This window comes from Ziziphus jujuba, chromosome 8 (assembly GCF_031755915.1).
Source record: "Ziziphus jujuba cultivar Dongzao chromosome 8, ASM3175591v1".
NCBI classification, from domain to species: Eukaryota; Viridiplantae; Streptophyta; class Magnoliopsida; order Rosales; family Rhamnaceae; genus Ziziphus; species Ziziphus jujuba.
Window position 1 is genome coordinate 23,015,144 of NC_083386.1, and position 21,933 is coordinate 23,037,076.

Below are 21,933 nucleotides of genomic sequence, written 5' to 3' on the forward strand. Positions count from 1 at the left end.
CTGGATTATGGTCTCAACGGCCTCCCTATCCATTCCATGGTGATGAACAGTTCTGGACATTATGCCCGTGCCTCCATGCAGGGCCATGGTAGTCGGAATGGTGGTGATGGTCTTAATTTTGGTCATACAGAAAGTTTTGGCCAAATTGTTCAGCATGCCCCCCACCATGACCTTGATTTCGGACATGTGGGAAAACATGGGGCTGAAAGTCTGCTCTTCCTCCATTAACATTATTTGCGGCCTGAAGGGCCTACGTGCCATAAGGTGTGGCTTAAAAATCCCGTACTACATGTGGTACGGCCTGAGGGGCCAGTACAATCTGTTCTTCCCGACCATTTCTAACGTTCTAGCCTTAGTTTTGAGTTACTCGTCCACCATGAATTAAGTTTCGAGCTGGTGGGGGAATATAAGGTTGTTGTTCTGGCAAGACTATCCTTCCTTCATTTCCGTTTGTTCTCACCAAAACAGTTGGTGTATCAGATCTTGACGTGTTGCCTTCAGGCACGACCGAAAAGGCTTGCACCTATTCTTCTTAGCCAGTAAATGGCCTTGCACCACTCGACGAGGCTTGAGTAACTTGCAATTATTGACGCAACAAATCCATAATGCCTTCCAACATTCTTTGCTAGGCCTCATGATATGTTTCCATCTTCCTTTGACCTTCCTTCAGATCTCGGGATAGCTCACCAATCAATTCCTTGGTGGACATCTCTGCCGAGTCGAAAGTCTTGCCAGCTTCTTCCTCTTTGTTGTTGTTACGGGTGTCGGACTCCAGAGATCTTGATCAAGTCTGAACCATTGTCTTCGGTTGAAAAATTATGTGGTCCCACTAGGCTTGCCAAAAAGATATGTTGGAACAAAGTCAGAAAATTTCCAACAATTTGTCGTCTCCTAAATTTGTGGGTGTGCCACTTTAAACCTGTAAAAGTTCAAAGAAAATAAAAGAAAAATATGTGCCAATTGAATCAAACTCCTTAGATGATTGTATTGATTATTGGAGAACAAAAATAATCTAACAAGATCCAATTGTCTTAATGATTAAAGGACTTTTAAAAATAAAATTTCAACTAGAAAACAACTAAGAACAATAAACTAGAGAAAGTAAATTCTAAAAAGAATAAACTAATTAATCTATATACTTGTAGTCGTTCGTACAGGTGTGTAAAGGTCCTTCTCAAAGCCAATGAAGCTCCTATTTATATATGTAGAGAACTTTGAGTTGTTTCACACACTTCCAGTGTAAGACCTTTTTTTTTTTTCTTTTTCAACATTCCAACTTCAAAATTTCAATTCATACACTTAATCTCCAATCATTGTGGGAATAAAGCTTCTTAATTAATCTCCCAATAAAAATATTTCAATATATTAAAATATTAATTTGGAAAATTAATAATATGGCCCAAACAATAGGCCTCCTCATTGCAAATTCTACTTTTTGGTATATAAGGAGGTGGCCAATAATTTGATAATTATCAAGCCAGTGAACAGAGAGGAAGAAAACATTGAAGACTCCACAACGCTATCACGAGTATACTCAACAACAATATTATCATCACAACTCCAACTCTTGTCATATCTTTCCCATCCATAGCTTCCAAATCTTCAATGCAAAGAACTGATTTTTTTTTTTTTTTTTTTGTTCACAGCAAAGAGTTTGATATACCATACCCTGCAAATTTATATATAATCTTGTATATATAATCTCATATATTATACAGTTTATATATATATACACAAGGCAGTATGTATATAAGAATATATATTAACCTTAGAGAACTTGTGATTCGAATGAAAGGCTGCTCAATGAATGTTCATATAGCGGCTTACTACCTGATTCCTAATGAAGTTAATTTAGGTTGAAAATATTGAAACTATTCTCTTTAATCTGCAAAAGCCATTGCAAAATGTTAGTGTGTGCTTGTCTACTGCCAGCTTTTTTGTATAGTTTCTTTAAAACGATAACAAACTATAATCATATCACAAATTTTATATACAAACAACTATAATTTATACTATATAATTTACATACTCGACCATGTTCGGCCATGAGAAAGCTCCACCAAATTAGAGCACTAGATTTTTTGGATAGAAGATAAAGGTGGACTTATTTTTCTTTGTTTACCTAAGGTAGAAAATTTTATGCAGAAATTTTAATAATGATTACCTCACAAGGACTTGTACTGCTTAACCAAATGAGAAGAGTGGAGACCCGAAGTTGGAGTCACAGTGCATCCTAAATTTTACAAATAAGAGATCTGTTGTTAACCAATAAGATAAATGTTTCAATGAAGTTTCATAACTACTATACATTTATATCAAAACTAGCATCATTTGTAAAGCATGGTAACATGTTTTAATGGATACTTGTTTGCTTGTTGGTGCTGATGAACCCATTGAGTTCTCGATCCTTAATTTCTAAAAGTGCTCCTGAAAGCAGAAAATTGATTTGGACTTTCAACAAATAAAAATAATAAAATGAGCAAATAGAAACAACAAGATTGACCTGTCACTTGCATTATAAAACAATTAATCTTTTTTCAAGTATAAAATTAACAATGGTGCATCAGAACATAAATGAAAATCTGTACAGTTTTCCATGTAGATATTTACTAATGCAAAGCTTAATCATGCACATGGAATGAATTTTTTGGGAGTTTGATTCATTTCTAAATATTGAAATCGACTCAATGAAGTTCAAACAAGCAAACTGAAAAGTTAAAAAAAATGTAGGTATCTATCTGGTAGAGTTTCCATAGTTGTCACCTTTGCTGAGAAAGTTTTCCTCCATGATTCTAGGATTTGATATGTTTGCATAGAAAAGTTTCACCAAAAGACCACAAGCTTGTATATTGGATCGCAGGAGAAATATCTGCCCTTTCAGTACTACTAGAGAAAAAGAGCAGATGTGTTGAACTTGCTCTTTATGTTCTGCCCCGAGCAGGTGATTCTTTGTGGTATATCTTAGTTAATCGCCACCTACTTCCAAATATTAAAAATGTAGAGGTATTTATTTCTTGTTATTTCTGTATTTAAATCAAATACCTTTTAAACCTACATGTTTGGAATCTAAATCAATGCTTTTCAAACATGCAGGTATTCTTGTTTAATTTATGTGTGGGAGGAATTATGTATTACTTGAAGTATGAACCAGACACCATGGCTCCATTCCTCTGAGGTCTGATTCGTCATTTTCTTGCTAGTAGAATTAGTAACCCTGGCACTCCTTCAAGTCGGACAGCTTCCTACACATATTTGCAAACCCTTGATGTCAGGACCCGTCCAAAATTCCTTGCCGGAACCCTAGACAAGCCCTGATTCCAGGGAAACCCTACCGGACCCTCCAATAGAAAATCCAGCAGAACCTCCCCTAAGGGTTGGACTTACCACAAATTTCCTGCACTGAAAACACACTTCTATATTCATCCCCTTATTCCTCCCACAATACTACAAATTGATTCCACAAATTTACAGCACTTCAAATGAATAACAGTAATCCAGTGCATAATTAATACATAAGTGTCCAGGACAGTATACAGAGCTTCATGAAGTACTATTAAGCATAGAATACAACAGGGATGAAAGAAGTAATACAATTGAAATAAATGAAGACAAAGGTAACTTCTCGAACTACGATAGCGGCGGAGATTTGGTTCGCTCCGGAAGAACGTCTACCACCCCTTGCACCTAAGGGAAATGAATTTAAAAACATGAGATGCTAATCATCTCAGTGATTGACCCTATCTACTGAACACTTTTAATATTAATAGTATAACAGATAAAGGAAATTAATTAGTACCAACAATTAAATAGATAAATAAATAATAAACATTTGAAAGTAATACTTTCTCTCAAAACCCTCACTATTCACTCCGTTGGAAATGTTCCCTTTTTAAAATATTTTCACAAAATCCGATATTCGTATTTCCCGAAAACCAAAGGATCAAACAATTTAATAAACAATAGATAAATACCCCAAATATAAATAAAATGTAATAAAATATAATAAATAATTTTTGAACACTTTGGGGTTTAAAATTTCCATCCGAAAATTTATAGTTGACGCACCACACCATATACCAGTGATGCCCTCCGATACCCAGCGTCCCGAGCACCGACTGGCGGGGAGATTAAAGAGAGAAACTTGCATACGACACTTCGGTGTCCCGATAGTACCGCTGCTAAAACCGTCATCCCGGCCAAGGAGGGGGGCGGCTATGTGCACTATATAAAACTTGCCTGCCCTCGGTCCAATGGCAACTCATGGGAGACATAATAACTTGCGCGCTAACCACATATACACCGGAACACCAATACTGTATAAGTGCGTCTAAAATAATTACTAAATTAATTATAACCGTACTGATTTTCCAAAATCACCGTGGGAAATATGCCAGTTTTCAAATTTACCATCCCACATATTTTCCTTTAACATAACCGGTACGAAACCATCGATAACAATATAAAAATAATTTTTCTCGTAACACGAGGTCCAGCAAATAATATTCCACGGGCATAATTATAAAATTTAAACCACCAATTAAACAAATATTTTCTTAAAATATTTAAACCAATTATGCCCAAAAAAATAATATTAAAATCACATACAATTTATTACTGAAAATACCTTGCTCATGCATAATAAATAAAATTAAATCACAATAAAATAATAATTTTCCACAATTATAATTAAATTGCACCACATAAGCAAAATTCCAAATATCAATTAAACACCAATTAAATATAATTAATTGCCCCAAAATATTTTTAAAGGTGGGTCACTCACCTTAAGCATGTATATCAACCAAGATCATCCGCAGGATCAACTCCACTACCCACACGTGCACCTAAAACATCCATAGTACACCAAACCAAATATATTAATATTTTAATCGGGTAACACCCAAATGAGTATCCGGGGAGCGAACACAAACGACAACCAAAAATTATGAGTAATATACCGAATCGAAGCTTGAGTGACGAGGATTACAAATCCGGTCTCACTTCCCGGAGATCGGACCCGAGGTGGCCGGAATCTCGTCGAAAAGCTTTTGGGATTCAACTCTTCGATTCTCCCAAACCGTCGCGAATTGGAGGAAAAGGATGCCGGATTTGGATTCGGAGGTCGGAATTAGTGGAGAGGGATCGGAGACGGGACTGGGCACTCGCCGGAACAAGGAGTTCTCCGGTGAGCCGTCACGGTCACCGGCAATCGTCGCCGCCACCAGCGCGTGCGGCGGTTGATGGCCGTGATTTTTGGAGGTTTTTTAGCTTGAAGGGAGAGGGTTCCAACGGTACCAGCAGTGACAAGAACGGAGGCCGGAATGTGGAGATCTCGGCGGTTGAAGGATTCGGCGCCGCCGCCGGAAAAAGCCTCGATCCGGGCGCGTCGCCGGTCGGTTGGCCGTGGAATGAGGAGGTGCTCCCGTCTGGCAGGCGCGTGTAGCAAGAATCGGCCGGAAAATTTGACAACTCCGATGGCCGACAATTCTCTCTCTCTCTCTCTCTCTCTCTCTCTCTCCTCTCTCTCTTTCTTTCTCCTCCCTCGTCGTTTTTGCCAAATAAAAGCCATCGTTGGCGATACTGTTCACCCACGTGGACCAATCAGGTGTCGACATGTGGCGTCATTGTGCACTTAAGCCAGATATAATAAAATATTACGGTATCTGGCAAACATCACACGTCCATAACTTTTTAACCAGATGTCCAAATTAAGCGTGCCGCTAGTCTATGAACTCGTATCGATGAGTACTTTACAACCATACAAAAGTCAAAACAAAATTATACAACGATAAAAAGTCAACTCCCAGCACCTTTTGCACAGTTTGCACCTCGACTTGTTTTGCCCATAACTTTCAAACCGTAGCTCCGTTTTTTACGTGCTACCAATCTACGAACTCGGGGCATCATGTACTTCGCCACAGTACCACGGTCAACTAGAAATTTCAACTGGAACAAAAAGTCAACTTTTGACCCAGTTGGTCAACGGTCAACCTCGGTCAACGTGCAAAAATTCTGACATGGTTCGGGACGGGGTGTTACACTTGATGCCATGAAAAAACCAAAAATGCAAGAGACTCCAGATACAAAAGCTTCACCGTCTAAGAAATACAATCTTGAGTCGATACCAGGGCTGTAAACCACAGGCAGAAAAAAGGACAAGTGGGACACAACCCAATTACTTAATTTTGTTTTCCTACATTTTCAAGGAATGCAATTCACTGGGCCAGCTCATTCTTTTATATATCATTCTTGTATAATTTTGAACTTAAGAATTTGAGGCACATATAAAATTTGAAGAAATAGATTGAAGCTCAATTATTGAAGAGTTTGAATTCTTCCTTACATAGATTTAATAAAATTTCATATGCTCATATAAAGGCCCATTATTTGGTCTAACTATATGTTAACATTATAAGGGACTCAAATACTCATATGTAAATTGTAATATACTATCATATTGTACTTACCATATCTGTTGATTTATTTCCATACTCACTTCAATGTATTCTGTATAAATAGTTGCCACAGATTAATAATACGAATTAAGCCTTTGCATCATACTTTCTCTAAACCTCATATGGTATCAGAGACTCACGCTTAAACAAGCAAACCCTAAATCTTTCTTTTCTTTCCTTTTTCTTTTCTATACCTTCACTGTCATTCTCATGGTTGGTGATGTTTCCTCTGTCACAAATCCCTCTCCAGGTTTAACTCTTTCTTCTTCTCTGTTCCCCCTGATAATGCTCTAATTAGTATCAATGTTGCTGCCCAGGCCCTAATTAAACTCTCTGCCTCTAATTATCCCTTATGGCACTCTCAATGGCTCTCCTTGCTCATCGGCTACAATCTTATGGCCTACGTAGATGGTTCAAAAATTTGCCCAACTGATTTTACCTCTCCTCTGTCTCTCGATCAGTTCTACACTCTTCGCCAAGATCAACTCCTTCAAAGTTCTTTGTTTGCTTCCTCACTCCTGCCATTGCTTCCTTTGTTTCATCTGCCAAAACCTTCTATGAGACTTGGATCAAATTGGCTCACATGTATGCCAAACCCTCTCGTGGTAGGATCATGGGGCTTCGTGAAAATCTTCATAAATGTACAAAAGACTCTCAATCTATCTCTTCCTATATGCAAAACATACAACAACAGGTGGATGCTTTCGCTCTAGCAAGAGTTCCCCTTCGTGATAATGAGATTATATTTTTATGTTCTTGTTGGCCTAGGCTCCAAATATAAAGAAATTGCTGCTGCAATTCGCGCTCACGATGACACTATCTCCTTCAAAGAGCTACACGACAAGCTTGCTGATTTTGAAGATCTGTTAAAATGATCTTCTTCTTCCACTAGTGATCTTTCCACTCCAATAACTGCTCACATCATTACTCGGTCTGGATCCTCATCACGCGGTTATTCTATCTCTGGTTATGGAAGCCAATCTTCTATTACTGCCACCAACTATTCTCAAAGGCCATTCCCTCCCTCTAATGGCCTTGGGTCCTTCCCTATCACCTATGGTAATAATTTCACACGGACTAATTCTGGCAGTAGACTTATTTGTCAGTTTTGCTCCATACCCGGTCATGATGCACGCCGATGTCGTAAGTAACTTGCTCTTGTTCCATGGTTGAATGCTAGCCAATCCGGTGCTCCTTCTTTGCTTGATGCTTATTCCTCTCCCATATCTACTCCCACTATTGGTCCACGGGCTAACTATGTGGCTTCGTCTACCAAACTGGACTCCTCTTGGCTTGTTGATTCTGGTGCGCCCCACCACATCACCTCTAATCTTTCCAATCTCTCCTTGCACTCTGAATTTGATGGCACAGACGATATTATGACTGGTGATGGTAACAGACATCCTATCACTCACATTGGCTCTACTGAACTTCCCTCCTTGACCAAAAAATTTTTGCTTTCTCCTATCTTATGTGTTCTTGCCATGCAAAAGAATTTATTATATGTTTCTCAATTATGTTCATCTAATAATATTTCTATTGAATTTTTACCTTCCTCCTTTTATGTGAAGGATCTTCGTACAGGGGCACGTCTATTGGAAGGCAAGAGTAAAGATGGCATCTACGAATGGCCTCCTAATGCATCCATTCCCTCTCATTCTCCTTCAGATTTCAGTGCTGTCAAAGTTCCCATTCAATACTGGCATAATAGATTAGGACATCCCTCTTCCAAAGTCCTTCGTCATTTAATTTCCAAGTGCCAACTACCTATGTTACCTAACACTCATGTTTTCTCTTGTAATTCTTGTCATTGCAATAAAATGCATACGTTGCCATTCCATACTAATACTCTTTGTAGTTCTTCTCCTTTAGAATTAATATATTCGGATGTTTAGGGTCTTTCTCCACTTCTATCCCATGATGGTTTCCGCTATTATCTCCTTTTTGTTGATCATTACACCAAATACATGTGGTTTTATCCAATTAAACAAAAATCCGACGTCTCTATTATTTTTCCTAAATTTCGTGCTGTAGTTGAAAAGTTCTTCGATAAAAAAATTAAATCATTTTATTCTGATTATGGCAGTGAATTCCTTAAACTGAAATCTTATTTTGAAAATTCTGGCATTTCTCATTTTCTAACACCCCCATATACTCCACAACATAATGGTGTTTCCAAACGCCGTCATCGTCATATTGTTGAAACTGGACTTACTCTTTTACATAAAGCTAATCTTCCATTGTCCTTTTGGTCCTTTGCTTTCCAGACAGCTACATATCTCATTAAGCGCCTCCCTACACCACTTTTATCTATGGCTTCTTCTTTTGAAAAATTATTTGGCTATCTTCCCAATTACTCTAAAGTAAAGGTATTTGGTTGTTTATGCTATCCTTGGCTACGACCTTATTTCTCACATAAATTAGACTCTAAATCTCTACCATGTATCTTCTTGGGTTATTCTTCTAATCAAAGTGCCTATAAGTGCTTTGATCCTACCGCTTCTCGATTATACTACTCCCGTCATGTTGTCTTCATGGAGTCCTCATTTCCCTACACCTCTCTCATCTGTTCTACTTCTGATAGCTCCAGTTGTTCTCAACTATCAACCTTCTCTTCCCCTTCTGCATTTTTTCCTTCCTTTATAAAAATACCATCCATGTCTTCACCCACTGCTTCGTCAGCTCTGCCACCCACATCTATTCTGCCTACAAATCCTAGTTCCCCTTCCTTGTTCTCCCCTTCGAATGCCCATTCACATGAACTGCCGTTTGCTACTTTGCCTCCACCAATCGTGCCCTCTCCCTCATCCACTACTTTGGTTGCCAATCCATCAGGCAATTCTCACACTTCTTCCTCTACTCTACCTCCTTCTGGTATTATTACCCGTTCCAAAAATAAAATATTTAAACCAAATCCAAAATTCTTTTCTGCTACTCTTTCTTCTTCACGTATGGATTCTATAGAGCCTACCACTGTTACTCAAGCATTAAAAATTCCTCACTAGCAGACTGCCATGAGTGAAGAATATAATGCCTTGCTTAAGAATGGTACTTGGACTCTCGTGCCTCCATCACCTCACCAGAATATTGTTGGTTGTAAATGGGTTTTTTGTACTAAGCGAAAGTCCGATGGTAGTATTGAGAGATATAAGGCTCGCCTGGTTGCAAAGGCCTTTCATCAACGTCCGGGTTTAAATTATTATGATACTTTCAGTCCAGTTGTTAAACACACTACTGTGCGGATTGTTCTTTGTTTGGCTCTATCTCGCAATTGGCCACTTCGACACCTGGATGTCAATAACGCCTTTCTTCATGGCCATCTATCTAAAACAGTGTATATGTCTCAACCTCCTGGCTTTGTGGATGAAATGCAGCCACATTATGTTTGCAAGCTTCACAAAGCTATATATGGGCTCAAACAGGCTCCACGTGCTTGGTATCATGAACTCCGAGCCTTTTTATACTCTCTTGGATTTGTTAACTCCAAATCTAAGGCTTCGTTATTTCTACTTTCCAATCCTGGTGTTCTAGTGGTTATATTGATTTATGTGGATGATCTTATTGTTACTGGCAGCTCTTCACATATGGTTGATTCTATTATTTCTCAATTGGGTACAATGTTTTCTCTTAAGAATCTTGGTGAGCCCCGATATTTTCTTGGTGTGGAAGTCACTCATAGACATAATGGTTTGTTCTTATCCCAACAGCAGTACATTCATGATCTTTTATGCCGCACCAACATGTTTACTTCTAAACCGGTCCACACTCCTGCTGCCACTGGTTTATCTTTATCTCTACTTGATGGCTCTAATCTTCCAAGTGCAACTGAGTACCGTCAGGTTGTTGGTAGTTTACAATACTTATCTTTTACTCGACCTGACATTACTTTCATTGTAAATAAATTATCATAGTTCATGCACAAGCCTACCTCTGTTCATTGGAGTGTCGTAAAATGAGTACTTCGCTATTTAAAAGGTACCATCACTCATGGTTTGTTTCTTCGAAAAAATTCTCCCCTTTCTTTGCATGCCTTCTCTGATGCTGACTGGGTGGGAAATAAAGATGATCGAACCTCCACCAGTGCTTATCTTGTCTTTCTTGGCTCCAATCCCATTTCCTGGAAATCTACGAAACAACGGAAGCTGAATATCGATTTGTTGCTTCTACTGCTGCTGAGTTATGTTGGGTGAAATCTCTTCTTTCTGAACTTGGCATACTTTGTACTCCATCTCCTACTATTTATTGTGATAATATTGGTGCAACTTATCTGTGTTCGAATCCGGTGTTCCACTCCAAAATGAAGCATATTTCAATTGATTTTCATTTTGTTCGTGATCAAGTTATGGGTGGTTCACTTCGTGTATCTCATGTCTCTTATGCGGATCAACTTGCTGATCTCTTCACCAAACCACTACCTTGCTCTACATTCTTATCTCTTCGCTCCAAGATTGGAGTCTTCGATGGCGCCTCCATCTTGCGGGGGCATGTAAGGGACTTAAATACTCATATGTAAATTGTAATATACTGTCATATTGTACTTACCATATCTGTTGATTTATTTCCATACTCACTTCAATGTATTTTGTATAAATAGTCACCACAAATTAATAATACGAATTAAGCCTTGCACCATACTTTCTCTAAACCTCATAAACATGTATAAATAAAATCCATGTTTCTCAGTTCTCACTAGTGTCCTAAATCTTTTGCTTTCACATATATAGATGGATAATATAGAAGTTAGCATATTATTCTCATTTTGGATAATAGAAGCTAATATGTATAAAATAAAAACCGCGTTTCCCACTTAATGTCCTAAATCTTTTTCTTTCACAGATATAGATGGATAATATAGTAGTTAGAATATTATTTTCATTTTAGGCATAATTTATATATTTATACTTACATATATTTTGGTAGAAATGGATTGATAAATGGTTGCTCGGCAACAATTATGATATTTAAACTGTTACGTGTCAAATCCTTTTTGTTCCAACCAGCTGAAAGCAATCTACATTTGAAGTCAACTACTTAAATGTATAAAAAAAACATAATAATAAGAAATAATTAAATGAAAGACTCTCTGGTTCTTAATTGTAAACCAAGCTCTCATCAGTCATCAAGCATACCTATACGATTAGAACATTTAGTCAAAAACCTGATTTAATGTGAAAGTGCCTTAAGGTTTACCTATTAGGATGATGGATAGAAGGCTGTTAGAAGCTGCTCAGGCTGGTTGGAAATATCAATTTCTTGCAACACTTGCTTGCTAAAAATCATTGCATACTTAATGCCAATGCTCTAAACTCTGAACAGAATCCGTTACACATGACTTCCACTGCTGGTTATGTTAAGTTTGTCAAGGAGATTTTAAGGTTGAAACCCAGTTTTGCCGAAGAAGTAAATCAGGATGGTTTTAGCCCTTGCATTTGGCATCTGCAATTGGGCACTTCGAGATTGTGAAAGAGCTGCTAAAACTTAATCCGAAACTCTGTTGTTTAGAGGGAAGGAATAGATGGACAGCTCTACATTATGTAGCTAGCAGAGGAAGGGCAGACATCATTAGAGAAATGCTATTAGCTTGTCCTGAGAGCATTGAAGATGTGAATGTGCAAAAAGAAACTACTTTGCACCTTGCTGTCAAGAACAGCCAATTTAAAGCAATTCATTTCATGGTCAAATGGGTCAAAGAAATGAAGAAAGATGAAATCTTTAATATGAAAATGAACTTGGCAATTCTATTCTTCATCTTGCACCATGTAGAAAACACCGCCAGGCAAGTTTAATCTTCATCAATTTTTATTTTATTTTTCCTATGTTGAACCATATTTGACTAATGAAGACATATTTTTTTTGTTTAATAAGCAATCGAAAACTTGATCTTTCTGTATATTTGGATGGTTACATATAAGCGGACTATGATGGAACTATTTCTCAGAGTTAATATGGAAATAGAATAGAAGATAAATTATATCTTTTCTATACTTTAGAATTTGAAAGTTTAGAAGTTAAACTATAGTTAAAAAATACAATGCCACAGGTTGTAGAATGGATACTAGACGGCTATACTGGAGGAGCTAATGCAATAGTTGAGTTGGTAAACGTTGTGAACCAGATTGGTCTGACAGCCCTTGATGTTCCACTAATCTTCCAAAGTGAAGCCGGCGACAGAAAAATTAAGGAGATCCTAAAGACTGCAGGAGGCAGGAAAGCAAGAGATATGAGCATGTCTTCTATACCTTCATTTGAAAACAATTCAACCACAACAACAGATCTCTGTGCAAATAATTTGGTGGAGTATTTCAAATTCAAAAGAGGCAGAGATTGTCCAAGCGATGCTCGAACTGCGCTGTTAGTAATAGCAGTATTAGTAACAACAGCAACATTACAGGCTGGACTCAACCCTCCAGGAGGTGTTTGGCAGGACACAAAGTTAGATGGTAGTCATGGAAATCCATCACATGATGCAGGGAGGTCCATTTTGGGTTCTTACGCTTTAGTTACATATCTACTTTTTATGCTTTTCAACACTATTGGTTTCTCAGTTTCCATTTATATGATAGCTATCCTCATTAGCAATTTTCCATTCCAGTGGGAGTTTCAAGTCTGTATAGTTTCCATCAACTTTACTTACATCACTGCCATAACTTACATGGCCCCGAGGAACATGCCGCTCCCTCTCTCTGTGTTTTCCATAGTTTTTCCATTTTTGGTACCACATGTATTCAAGTTGTTTGTAAGACTTGCAAAGTTACACAAGAGGATTTCTTAGATATCTGGAATACAGAATCATTTGAACACAGTTTCAGAATTGTTCTGTTACTAGATCTATTTGTGTCAGTATTTGTACCTAGTTTTGATGTATAGCAAACTAGACGATTTAGTCATCATGTAGAAACATTTGGTGGTGGTTATTCTTAACCAAATGAATATGAGGATGAAGATGATGATGATGATGATAATAATGATGGAGATAATGGTTATGGTGGTAATAGAGGAGGATAATATAATATAGGTGGAGGTGGGAGTGGAACATACTATTAAGAACCAAGCCAACAACCATTAAGCCCATTTACTGGTGAAGATCAATATACACATGCAACACAGGATTTTGATCATGGGGCTCGAACAGCAGGCACTGGTTCAAGAAGGCACTATGGCATTTCCATGATGAAGATTATCTTTCTAACTCTTTGGATGCAATGAGTTTAAATACACAAGTTAGTTCTCAATATGGAAATTTTGAAATTTCCAATTGTGTATCCAATTGGTCAAATGAGATCACATAATCCTCACAGTGATTATGATGTTGATATCTTCAATCATCCCATGTCTCAAAATGAATGTTATACTCCTCATTGGATAAATCCACATTACCCTCCACTTAGACAATTGGTTGGGATTGATAGAGAAAGATATACTTGGCACATCCACAATTACATGGAAAATTTCTCTAATATGATGAGTTGGAATGCCTATTGTTGTACACATGAAACATCAAGATATGATCATCAATTTGAAGAACCAAGGAATTCTTTTTGGTATTAATAATGTATTAGGGATTATATTTGAGAATTTCTTGTATCTTACTATTATCTTTTAAATTTTCTATATTTTGGTGCTAATTAACTTTATAGTTTATTCACTTATAAATAATTTGTAATATTTATAGAATATTTTATAATTATTGTATTCTAATTATTGTATTTTTATATCATTTTACTATATTAATTATCTCATCTATAAAAATTTGTATTCTAAATTAAAAATTTACATTTTCCGTAACTTTATCAATATTTCCATCGATATCGACATTTCCATCGATATTTCCATAAAATCATACCCTTGTCATTTCCATCGATATTGATATTTTCTTCACTGCCTGCAGCAACCATTGTTAATAATGACTTAAGTTCAGCTGAGAATCCAATCTTGTCTCCAGCTGATATTCATGCTACAGAAGTTGACAACAGATCTATTTTGGAAATTGTTGAAGAACAACCTGCAGATTTTGTCTCAACCACAAAAGTTTCAGATGTTGAAAATCCAGCTCTTCCTACATCAGTATCAGATTACTCTCAAATACCATCTGTCACTTTGTCTGCTCCTCAAAATAGTCATCCTATGCAGATGCGATCAAAAAGTGGTATTTGTAAAGCTAAAACTTTCTTCACTCAACTCCAAGGCAACTCAAGTGAAGATCTTACCTCAAACAAATCAAAAATACAGATTCCTGATGATCAAAAGTTGCCAAAATCAGTTAAACAAGCTATTCAACTTCTTGAATGGAAGGCTGTTATGGATAATGAATATGAAGCCTTGCAAAGGAACAAAACCTGGAGCCTAGTGCCTATCACACCCAAAATGAATCTTGTTGGAAACAAGTGGATTTTTCGAATCAAATATAATGCAAATGGGTCTGTACAAAAGCATAAAATAAGACTAGTTGCAAAGGATTTTTCATCAACAATCAGGTTTTGATTTCTTCAAAACATTCAATCCTGTGATAAAGCCTACAACTGTTCGAGTGATTCTCACTCTAGCTCTTGCTATAATTGGCCTATCAAGCAAATTGATTTCAACAATGCATTCTTGAATGGAGATTTATTTAAGGATGTGTATATGAAACAACCAGAAGGTTACATCAACTCTCTTTTCCCTACACATGTCTATAAACTACATAAGGCTCTTTATGGACTCAAGCAAGCTCCTCGAGCTTGGTTTGATAAACTAAGAACTGCTTTGCTACAAAGAGGATTCATTAGTTCACTTGCTGACACATCACTATTCATTTTGAAGACTTCGAGTGTGCATATTATGTTTTTAATATATGTTGATGATATACTCATCACCGGCTTCAGCATTAGCTATATTACTGAATTGGTATGCTGCTTAAATAAAGATTTCTCTTTGAAAGATCTTGGGAACTTACACTATTTCTTAAGGATTGAAGTTCAAAGAAATGCTTCTGGAATGTATCTTTCTCAAACAAAATATATCAGAGACTTGTTGAGTAAAACCAAGATGCTTGCTGTCATAAGCTATTCTACTCCAATGAATCCTGGTAAACAACTTTCTTGTCATGAAGGAGATATACTAACTAATCCTGAAGAATATAGAAGTATAGTGGGTGCTTTACAATATCTCACTATTACAAGACTTGAAATAACATTTTCTGTGAATAAATTGTGTCAATTTGTTCATTCTCCAAAAAAAAAGTCACTGGGAAGCAGGCAAGAGACTACTACGATATCTTAATGGAACAATTCACTGTGGTCTTCATCTAGCCATTCCTGATCAACAAAAGCTTGTTTTTCATGGCTTCACAGATAGTGATTGGGCAAGTTGTCCAAATGACAGAAGATCATGCAGTGGTTTTTGTATTTTTCTTGGTCCAAACTTGGTCTTTTGGAGCTCAAAGAAGCAATCAGTAGCTGTTCGCTCAAGCACAGAGGCAGAATATCGTGCTTTAGCAAATATCTCTACTAAGCTGAGTTGGGTATCAGAGCTGTCTAAAGAACTTCAATTGAGTTTACAAACTTCAATTGGTCAGACAATATGGGAGCAATAGCTCTAGCTTACAATCCAATCTATCACTTTCGTACAAAACACATTGAAATAGATGTGCATTATGTTAGAGAAAGAGTTTTAAGAAAACTTCTTGAAATCATATATGTTCCTACAGCAGAACAAGTTGCAGACATCTTTACTAAACCTTTGGGATCAGCTTGTTTTCAATTTCTCAGATCAACGTTAAGGGTAATTCAAGTTCCACATAATTCTGCCAAGGCTTAACCTCTCTTTTCATTACAACAAACAAAAGTTGTCTTCTCATTACAACAGCCTTTTGTTTACGGGGGCTGTTAGAGATACTTCCAGAATACTACTGCCAGCTCAACCAACTCTCACATGTAGTTATGACAGCTCATCTATTTTCTGTTAGAAGCTTTGACAGCTCATCAATCCATGTGATATGGATATTAACCAATCATATTGTGTAAAAGCTGTTAATGTTAGACAAGTATATAAATACAAGTTTGTTATTGTATTTTCATTAACTTTTACGTAAATAACAGAAATGCAAAAGTACTTCTTTGGTTCCCGAACTTTCTCTCTGGTTTTCTTGTTATCCAAACAGTCCATTTCTTGATTTTTCTTGCTTCTATTTTGTTTGTTCTTGATTTTTCTTTCTTAGCTTTTCTATCTCTCTGCAGGTTGTATCTGTGGCTTTTTTGGTTTATAAAACTATCCCTTTCCAGCAAACAAAAAAAAAAAAAAAAAAAATTTATAAAATAACATCTTCGATCCTCATTTAGTGAAATAATCATGTAATGTAAGTCTATCAAATTTTTTATTAAATAAGAATAAACAAAACTGGAATTATAATATAAGGGAAGCAAAATAAAAATATAAGTTGGGGCAGAGACGTAACAAGAATGAAAAACCATATATAAAAATATCTAGTTACATATAATATACCGATTGATAAGTTATTCAATTAATAAATGGTTAATTCAATTAATAAATGGTTAAGAGTTGAATTCTAACCATGTTAATTTCTCTAGCTGAAAGCTGGCCTACTGATTAAGTTTAATTATATTAGAAACAAAAAGACTTTCAGGTTCTTCCAGTAAATTTCCTAAACTCTCATAACTCATATGACTATTTGGTTAAACTGACTTATATTCTGAGAGTTTGGAATTCAGTAGAAAAAGAACCTGAAAATCTTCCTGTTTCACTAAGATGGATATGAGGCTTTTCCAGGCAGCTGAAACTGGAAATATCAATTTGTTACACCACCTGCTAGCACAAAGTTCCTCTATACTCCATACCATCGCTCTAGCTTCAAATGAAAATCCTCTACACATTGCATCTACAGCAGGCCATGTTGAATTTGTTAAGGAGATGATAAGGTTGAAACCAGGTTTTGCCAAAGAAGTAAATCAGGATGGTTTTAGCCCCATTCACTTGGCTTCTGCTATCGGCCATTTGGAGATTGTGAAGGAGCTGCTGAAAGTTGACCGAGAACTCTGCAGATTAGAAGGAAGGAACCAATGGACAGCTCTTCATTATGCAGCAAGCAGAGGGAGGGTAGACATCATTAGAGAAATGCTATTAGCTTGTCCTGAAAGTATTCAAGATGTGAATGTGCATGAAGAAACTGCTTTGCACCTTGCAGTTAAGAACAGCCAATTTAAAGCAATTCATTTCATGATCAATTGGATCACAGGAATGAAAAAGGATGAGATTTTGAACATGAAGGATGAACTTGGAAATTCAATTCTTCACCTTGCAACATGGAGAAAACACCGCCAGGCAAGTATAATCTGATTTTTTTAAACAAATTTTTTTTACTATTCTTGGACTGGTTGTGAAAACTAGGTTCTTTATTTTTCTTTCAAAAAAGGTTTGAAAAACAAAAAATGTGACAGGTTATAGAATGGGTACTTGGCAATACCGCCGCTAATGCAAGAGATGGATTGGTAAATGCTGTAAACCAGAGCGGTCTGACTGCTCTTGATATTCTACTCATATTCCCAATGAAGCCGGTGATAGAGAAATTGAGGACATCCTAAGGCATGCTGGAGGTAGGAGAGCAAATGATATAGCTCACCCTGCTGTATCTGTCACCACTACTGACAATCGAACCCCGGTAAATGATGGCTGGAGAATATCAAATTTTTTCTCAGGTGATTTGGTGAAGTACTTCAAGTTCAGAAGGGGCAGAGATTCTCCAAGCGATGCTCGAACTGCACTTCTAGTTATTGCAGTATTGGTGGCAACAGCGACATTTCAAGCTGGACTCAACCCTCCAGGCGGTGTTTGGCAGGACACAGACTTAACTGGGGCTCCCAAAAAACCAGCACATTTAGCAGGGAGGTCCATTATGGGATCTTATAGTTCAATTGCATATCTCATGATAATGGTTCCAAACTGTATTGGGTTCTCAGTGTCTCTTTTCGTTATCAGCATCCTCATAAGCAATTTTCCTTTCCAGTGGGAGTTTCAAGTCTGTATCTGTGCCCTCTAATTTAGTTATAACACTGGAATTACTTTCATGGCACCAGAAAGCTTAAATAGCTTCCTTGCTGTATTTTCATCAGCTTTGCCATGTGCCATGCCATTGCTAATTAGGTTGGTTAGGCTACTTTTAAGGACCATCAGGAAAAAACTATTCTAAAGCAGAAGTATTAAATTACCAGAAGTAGTGTGTATGTTTATGTGTCCATGTTTGTGTGTGCATGTATATTGGATATCAGTGTTTATGCCTTGTATTTGGCTGTTTGAACAGTATCGAAATGATTAACATATTTAATATTCTGTCAAGTATTCTATTTCAATTAACAAATGAACAATATGATATTTAATTAGTTGCGTACTTGTCTTGGAAAGCCTTGTAGTTGATTAATTAATGTTGACATATTCAAAAACAGGAAGACTTTCCTGATCATGTTCCAATATATGAATCCAAGTTCTCATTAATTACATACGAGAATAGAGGCCAACCACATTTTATGTGAAAAGATCTGAAATTATCCCAATAGAAATGGATAACAGGCTATTCGTGGCTGCTCAAACCGGAAATATCCAAATTTTGCACCAACTGCTTGCTGAGAATCCCTTCATACTTCACACAATTGAACTTTCTTCACAAGGCTTCAATCCCTTAGACATTGCTTCAACCGCCGGACATGTTGAGTTTGTTAAGGAGATTATAAGATTGAGACCGGATTTCGCCAAACAAGTGAATCAGGATGGTTTTAGCCCCATCCATATAGCAGCTGCTCTTGGTAATTTGGAGATAGTGAGGGAGTTTATGAAAGTTGACCAGAAACTCTGCCGGTTAGAGGGAAGAAATAGATGGACAGCTCTTCATTATGCAGCTAGCAGAGGGAAGGTAGACACGATTCAAGAAATGCTATTAGCTTGTCCAGAGAGCATTGAAGATGTGACAGTGCAAAATGAAACTGCTTTGCATCTTGCTGTTAAGAACTGCCAATTCCAGGCAATCAATTTCATGGTGACATGGGTCAGAGAAATGAAGAAGGATGAGATCTTAGATATGAAAGATGAACATGGCAATTCAATTCTTCACCTTGCTACATGGAGAAAACAACGCCAGGCAAGGAAAATCTTATTACTTCTCATTTATTTTTAATTTTTTTGAACATGTCAGAGATTGAACTAACTAATTAAAGACTGTATCTGAGGAATGCATTTTGTTTCGTGTAGATCAAGAAAACTATCTGGCAATTCAACTTTTACCTGTTTCTAAATTATTTATACTTTAGACAAGGACGGTCCAATTAAGTTATAGAATGATGATGACTGAATTATTTTTATATTGCTAGCAAACTTATAGTAATAAAATTACTGATATTGAGGCGATCAACAAATTTGGTCAACTTCCAACTGAACTAGAAGAAGATTTATTTATTTATTATCCCCCCCCCCCCCCCCCCTAGAATGTCCTTAGGCTACGACAAAGTCAAAAACCGACAGAAAAGTCAATCAATGCACTGTTCTTGCCAATTAAAATTTGCCAAATGACAGAACAATAGGTTATGACAAACAAAAGATGATCATGATCATTATCATACTACTGGTCTAAATTAATATTATATTCCCCAGTTGTATTATTGAAAAATAACATTTTCACAGGTTGTAGAATGGTTAATCAGCAATCCTGGAACTAATCCATTGCCATTGGAAGTAAATGCTGTAAACAAGAGTGGTCTAACAGCACTTGACGTTCTACTAATTTTCACAAGCGAAGCCGGAGACAGAGAAATCGAAGAGATTCTTCGCAATGCAGGAGCTAGGAGAGCAAGAGATATGATCATGAGCCTCTCAACTACACCTCCATATGAAATCACTAATAACAATATTCAAACCCCATCAGCAGCAAATGGTCCAACCACATCAGATCTCTGTGCAGACAATTTGGTGAACTACTTCAAGTTCAAGAGGGGCAGAGATTCTCCAAGCGATGCTCGAACCGCGCTATTAGTAATAGCGGTATTAGTAGCAACAGCAACATTTCAGGCTGGACTCAACCCTCCAGGCGGTGTTTGGCAGGACACAAAGTTAGATGGTAGTACCGGAAATCCATCACATGATGCAGGGAGGTCCATTTTGGGTTCTTACGCTTCAGTTACATATCTACTTTTTATGCTTTTCAACACTATTGGTTTCTCAGTGTCCATTTATATGATAGCTATCCTCATTAGCAATTTTCCATTCCAGTGGGAGTTTCAAGTCTGTATAGTTGCCATCAACTTTACTTACGTCACCGCCATAACTTACATGGCCCCGACGAACATGTCGCTCCCTCTCACTGTGTTTTCCATAGTTTTTCCATTTTTGGTACCGCATGTTTTCAAGTTGTTTGTAAGACTTGCAAAGTTACTCAAGAGGATTTCTGAGATATCTGGAATACAGAATCATTTGAACACAGTTTCAGAATTGTTCTGGTACTAGAACTATTTGTGTCAGTATTTGTACCTAGTTTTGATGTATCGCATGGCATTATGTTTACTATTTTATTTTATTTTTATTATTATTATTATTTTGTTTGCTGGTGTGGCTATCCCCCAGGCACCCCTCATCCCAGGCTCGAACCCGCACCACAGCGTGAATTGTGGGTGCTCTGTCACTTGAGCTGCCACTACAAGTCTGTATGTTTACTATGTTTTATTGTTTGACATATGTCAAAACTTCATAGACAAATGTAGTGCTCTTAAGAATTATCAACAATGAATTTGTTCACCTTTGCAGCTCAATTAATGAATAGTTTTTCCTTTTAGAATATTTAATAAATTTCATCCACTCATATGAAGCACCGTTATTTGGTCTACACTATTTACAAATATGTATGCACACGGTATGAAATTGATATGGCAATACAGTAAACATGCGTAATGGAGATGGCAAACTGTTCTACTATAGTTTTGGCTATTTTTCAAGCCTGCCAAGAGCCGCGTTTCTCATTCGTTCCTAAAAATTTTTGGTTTCACAGAAAATATAGGCTATATATAGATGATCATTAGAGAAGTTGGAATAATAGAAGCTAATTTTTGTGTGTAAATATATATTATTCTCTTATTGGCATAATAATATGCTCTAGATAAGTTATTAGATTGATAAATAGTTGCCCAACAATAATTATTATTATTATTATTATTATATTGAGGATTGGATAATTCGAACTTATAATAATTGCAAGATAGGAATGATAATACCATGGAGCTTACCTGAATTCGAATAAACTCGATCCAACCTGATTATGACCCATTTCAGTAGAAATTCGATCTGATTTTTTTACTTATCAGGTTCTATCTACCTCTCCCAACCCACTGGATTATCCATCCCGGCCCAACCCGATCCAGATTTGAACATAATAAAATACACCCAAAATAAGCATTTTCATACATACACATCTGGGTATGGGTCGGTATACCCGAGCCGAACCCAAATC

The 21,933-nt window shown here is 36.9% G+C and overlaps 2 protein-coding genes across 2 annotated transcripts; both read left to right on the plus strand.

Annotated features, from left to right (window-relative positions):
- Window positions 1-17,091: 17,091 nt before the first annotated feature.
- Window positions 17,092-18,536, plus strand: LOC107414057 (ankyrin repeat-containing protein BDA1-like). The gene is made up of 3 exons (XM_060819864.1): window positions 17,092-17,771; window positions 17,888-17,960; window positions 18,002-18,536. The coding sequence occupies exons 1-3, from the start codon at window positions 17,199-17,201 to the stop codon at window positions 18,484-18,486; spliced, it is 1,131 nt and encodes a 376-aa protein (XP_060675847.1). The 5' UTR covers window positions 17,092-17,198; the 3' UTR covers window positions 18,487-18,536.
- A 425-nt stretch (window positions 18,537-18,961) lies between these two features.
- LOC107414056 (ankyrin repeat-containing protein BDA1-like) lies at window positions 18,962-21,443 on the plus strand. Its single transcript, XM_048470809.2, has 2 exons — window positions 18,962-19,578; window positions 20,118-21,443. Exons 1-2 carry the CDS (start codon window positions 19,003-19,005, stop codon window positions 20,934-20,936), a joined length of 1,395 nt encoding a protein of 464 aa, XP_048326766.2. The 5' UTR covers window positions 18,962-19,002; the 3' UTR covers window positions 20,937-21,443.
- Window positions 21,444-21,933: the final 490 nt, after the last annotated feature.

Bases quoted from the DNA above. Each gene is read 5' to 3' on its own strand.
- LOC107414057 (XM_060819864.1), top strand. From the start codon at position 17,199: ATGGATATGAGGCTTTTCCAGGCAGCTGAAACTGGAAATATCAATTTG. The intron at 17,772-17,887 runs GCAAGTATAATC...AAAATGTGACAG, and splicing joins CATGGAGAAAACACCGCCAG to GTTATAGAATGGGTACTTGG. The intron at 17,961-18,001 runs GTCTGACTGCTC...TTCCCAATGAAG, and splicing joins AAATGCTGTAAACCAGAGCG to CCGGTGATAGAGAAATTGAG.
- LOC107414056 (XM_048470809.2), top strand. From the start codon at position 19,003: ATGGATAACAGGCTATTCGTGGCTGCTCAAACCGGAAATATCCAAATT. The intron at 19,579-20,117 runs GCAAGGAAAATC...ACATTTTCACAG, and splicing joins CATGGAGAAAACAACGCCAG to GTTGTAGAATGGTTAATCAG.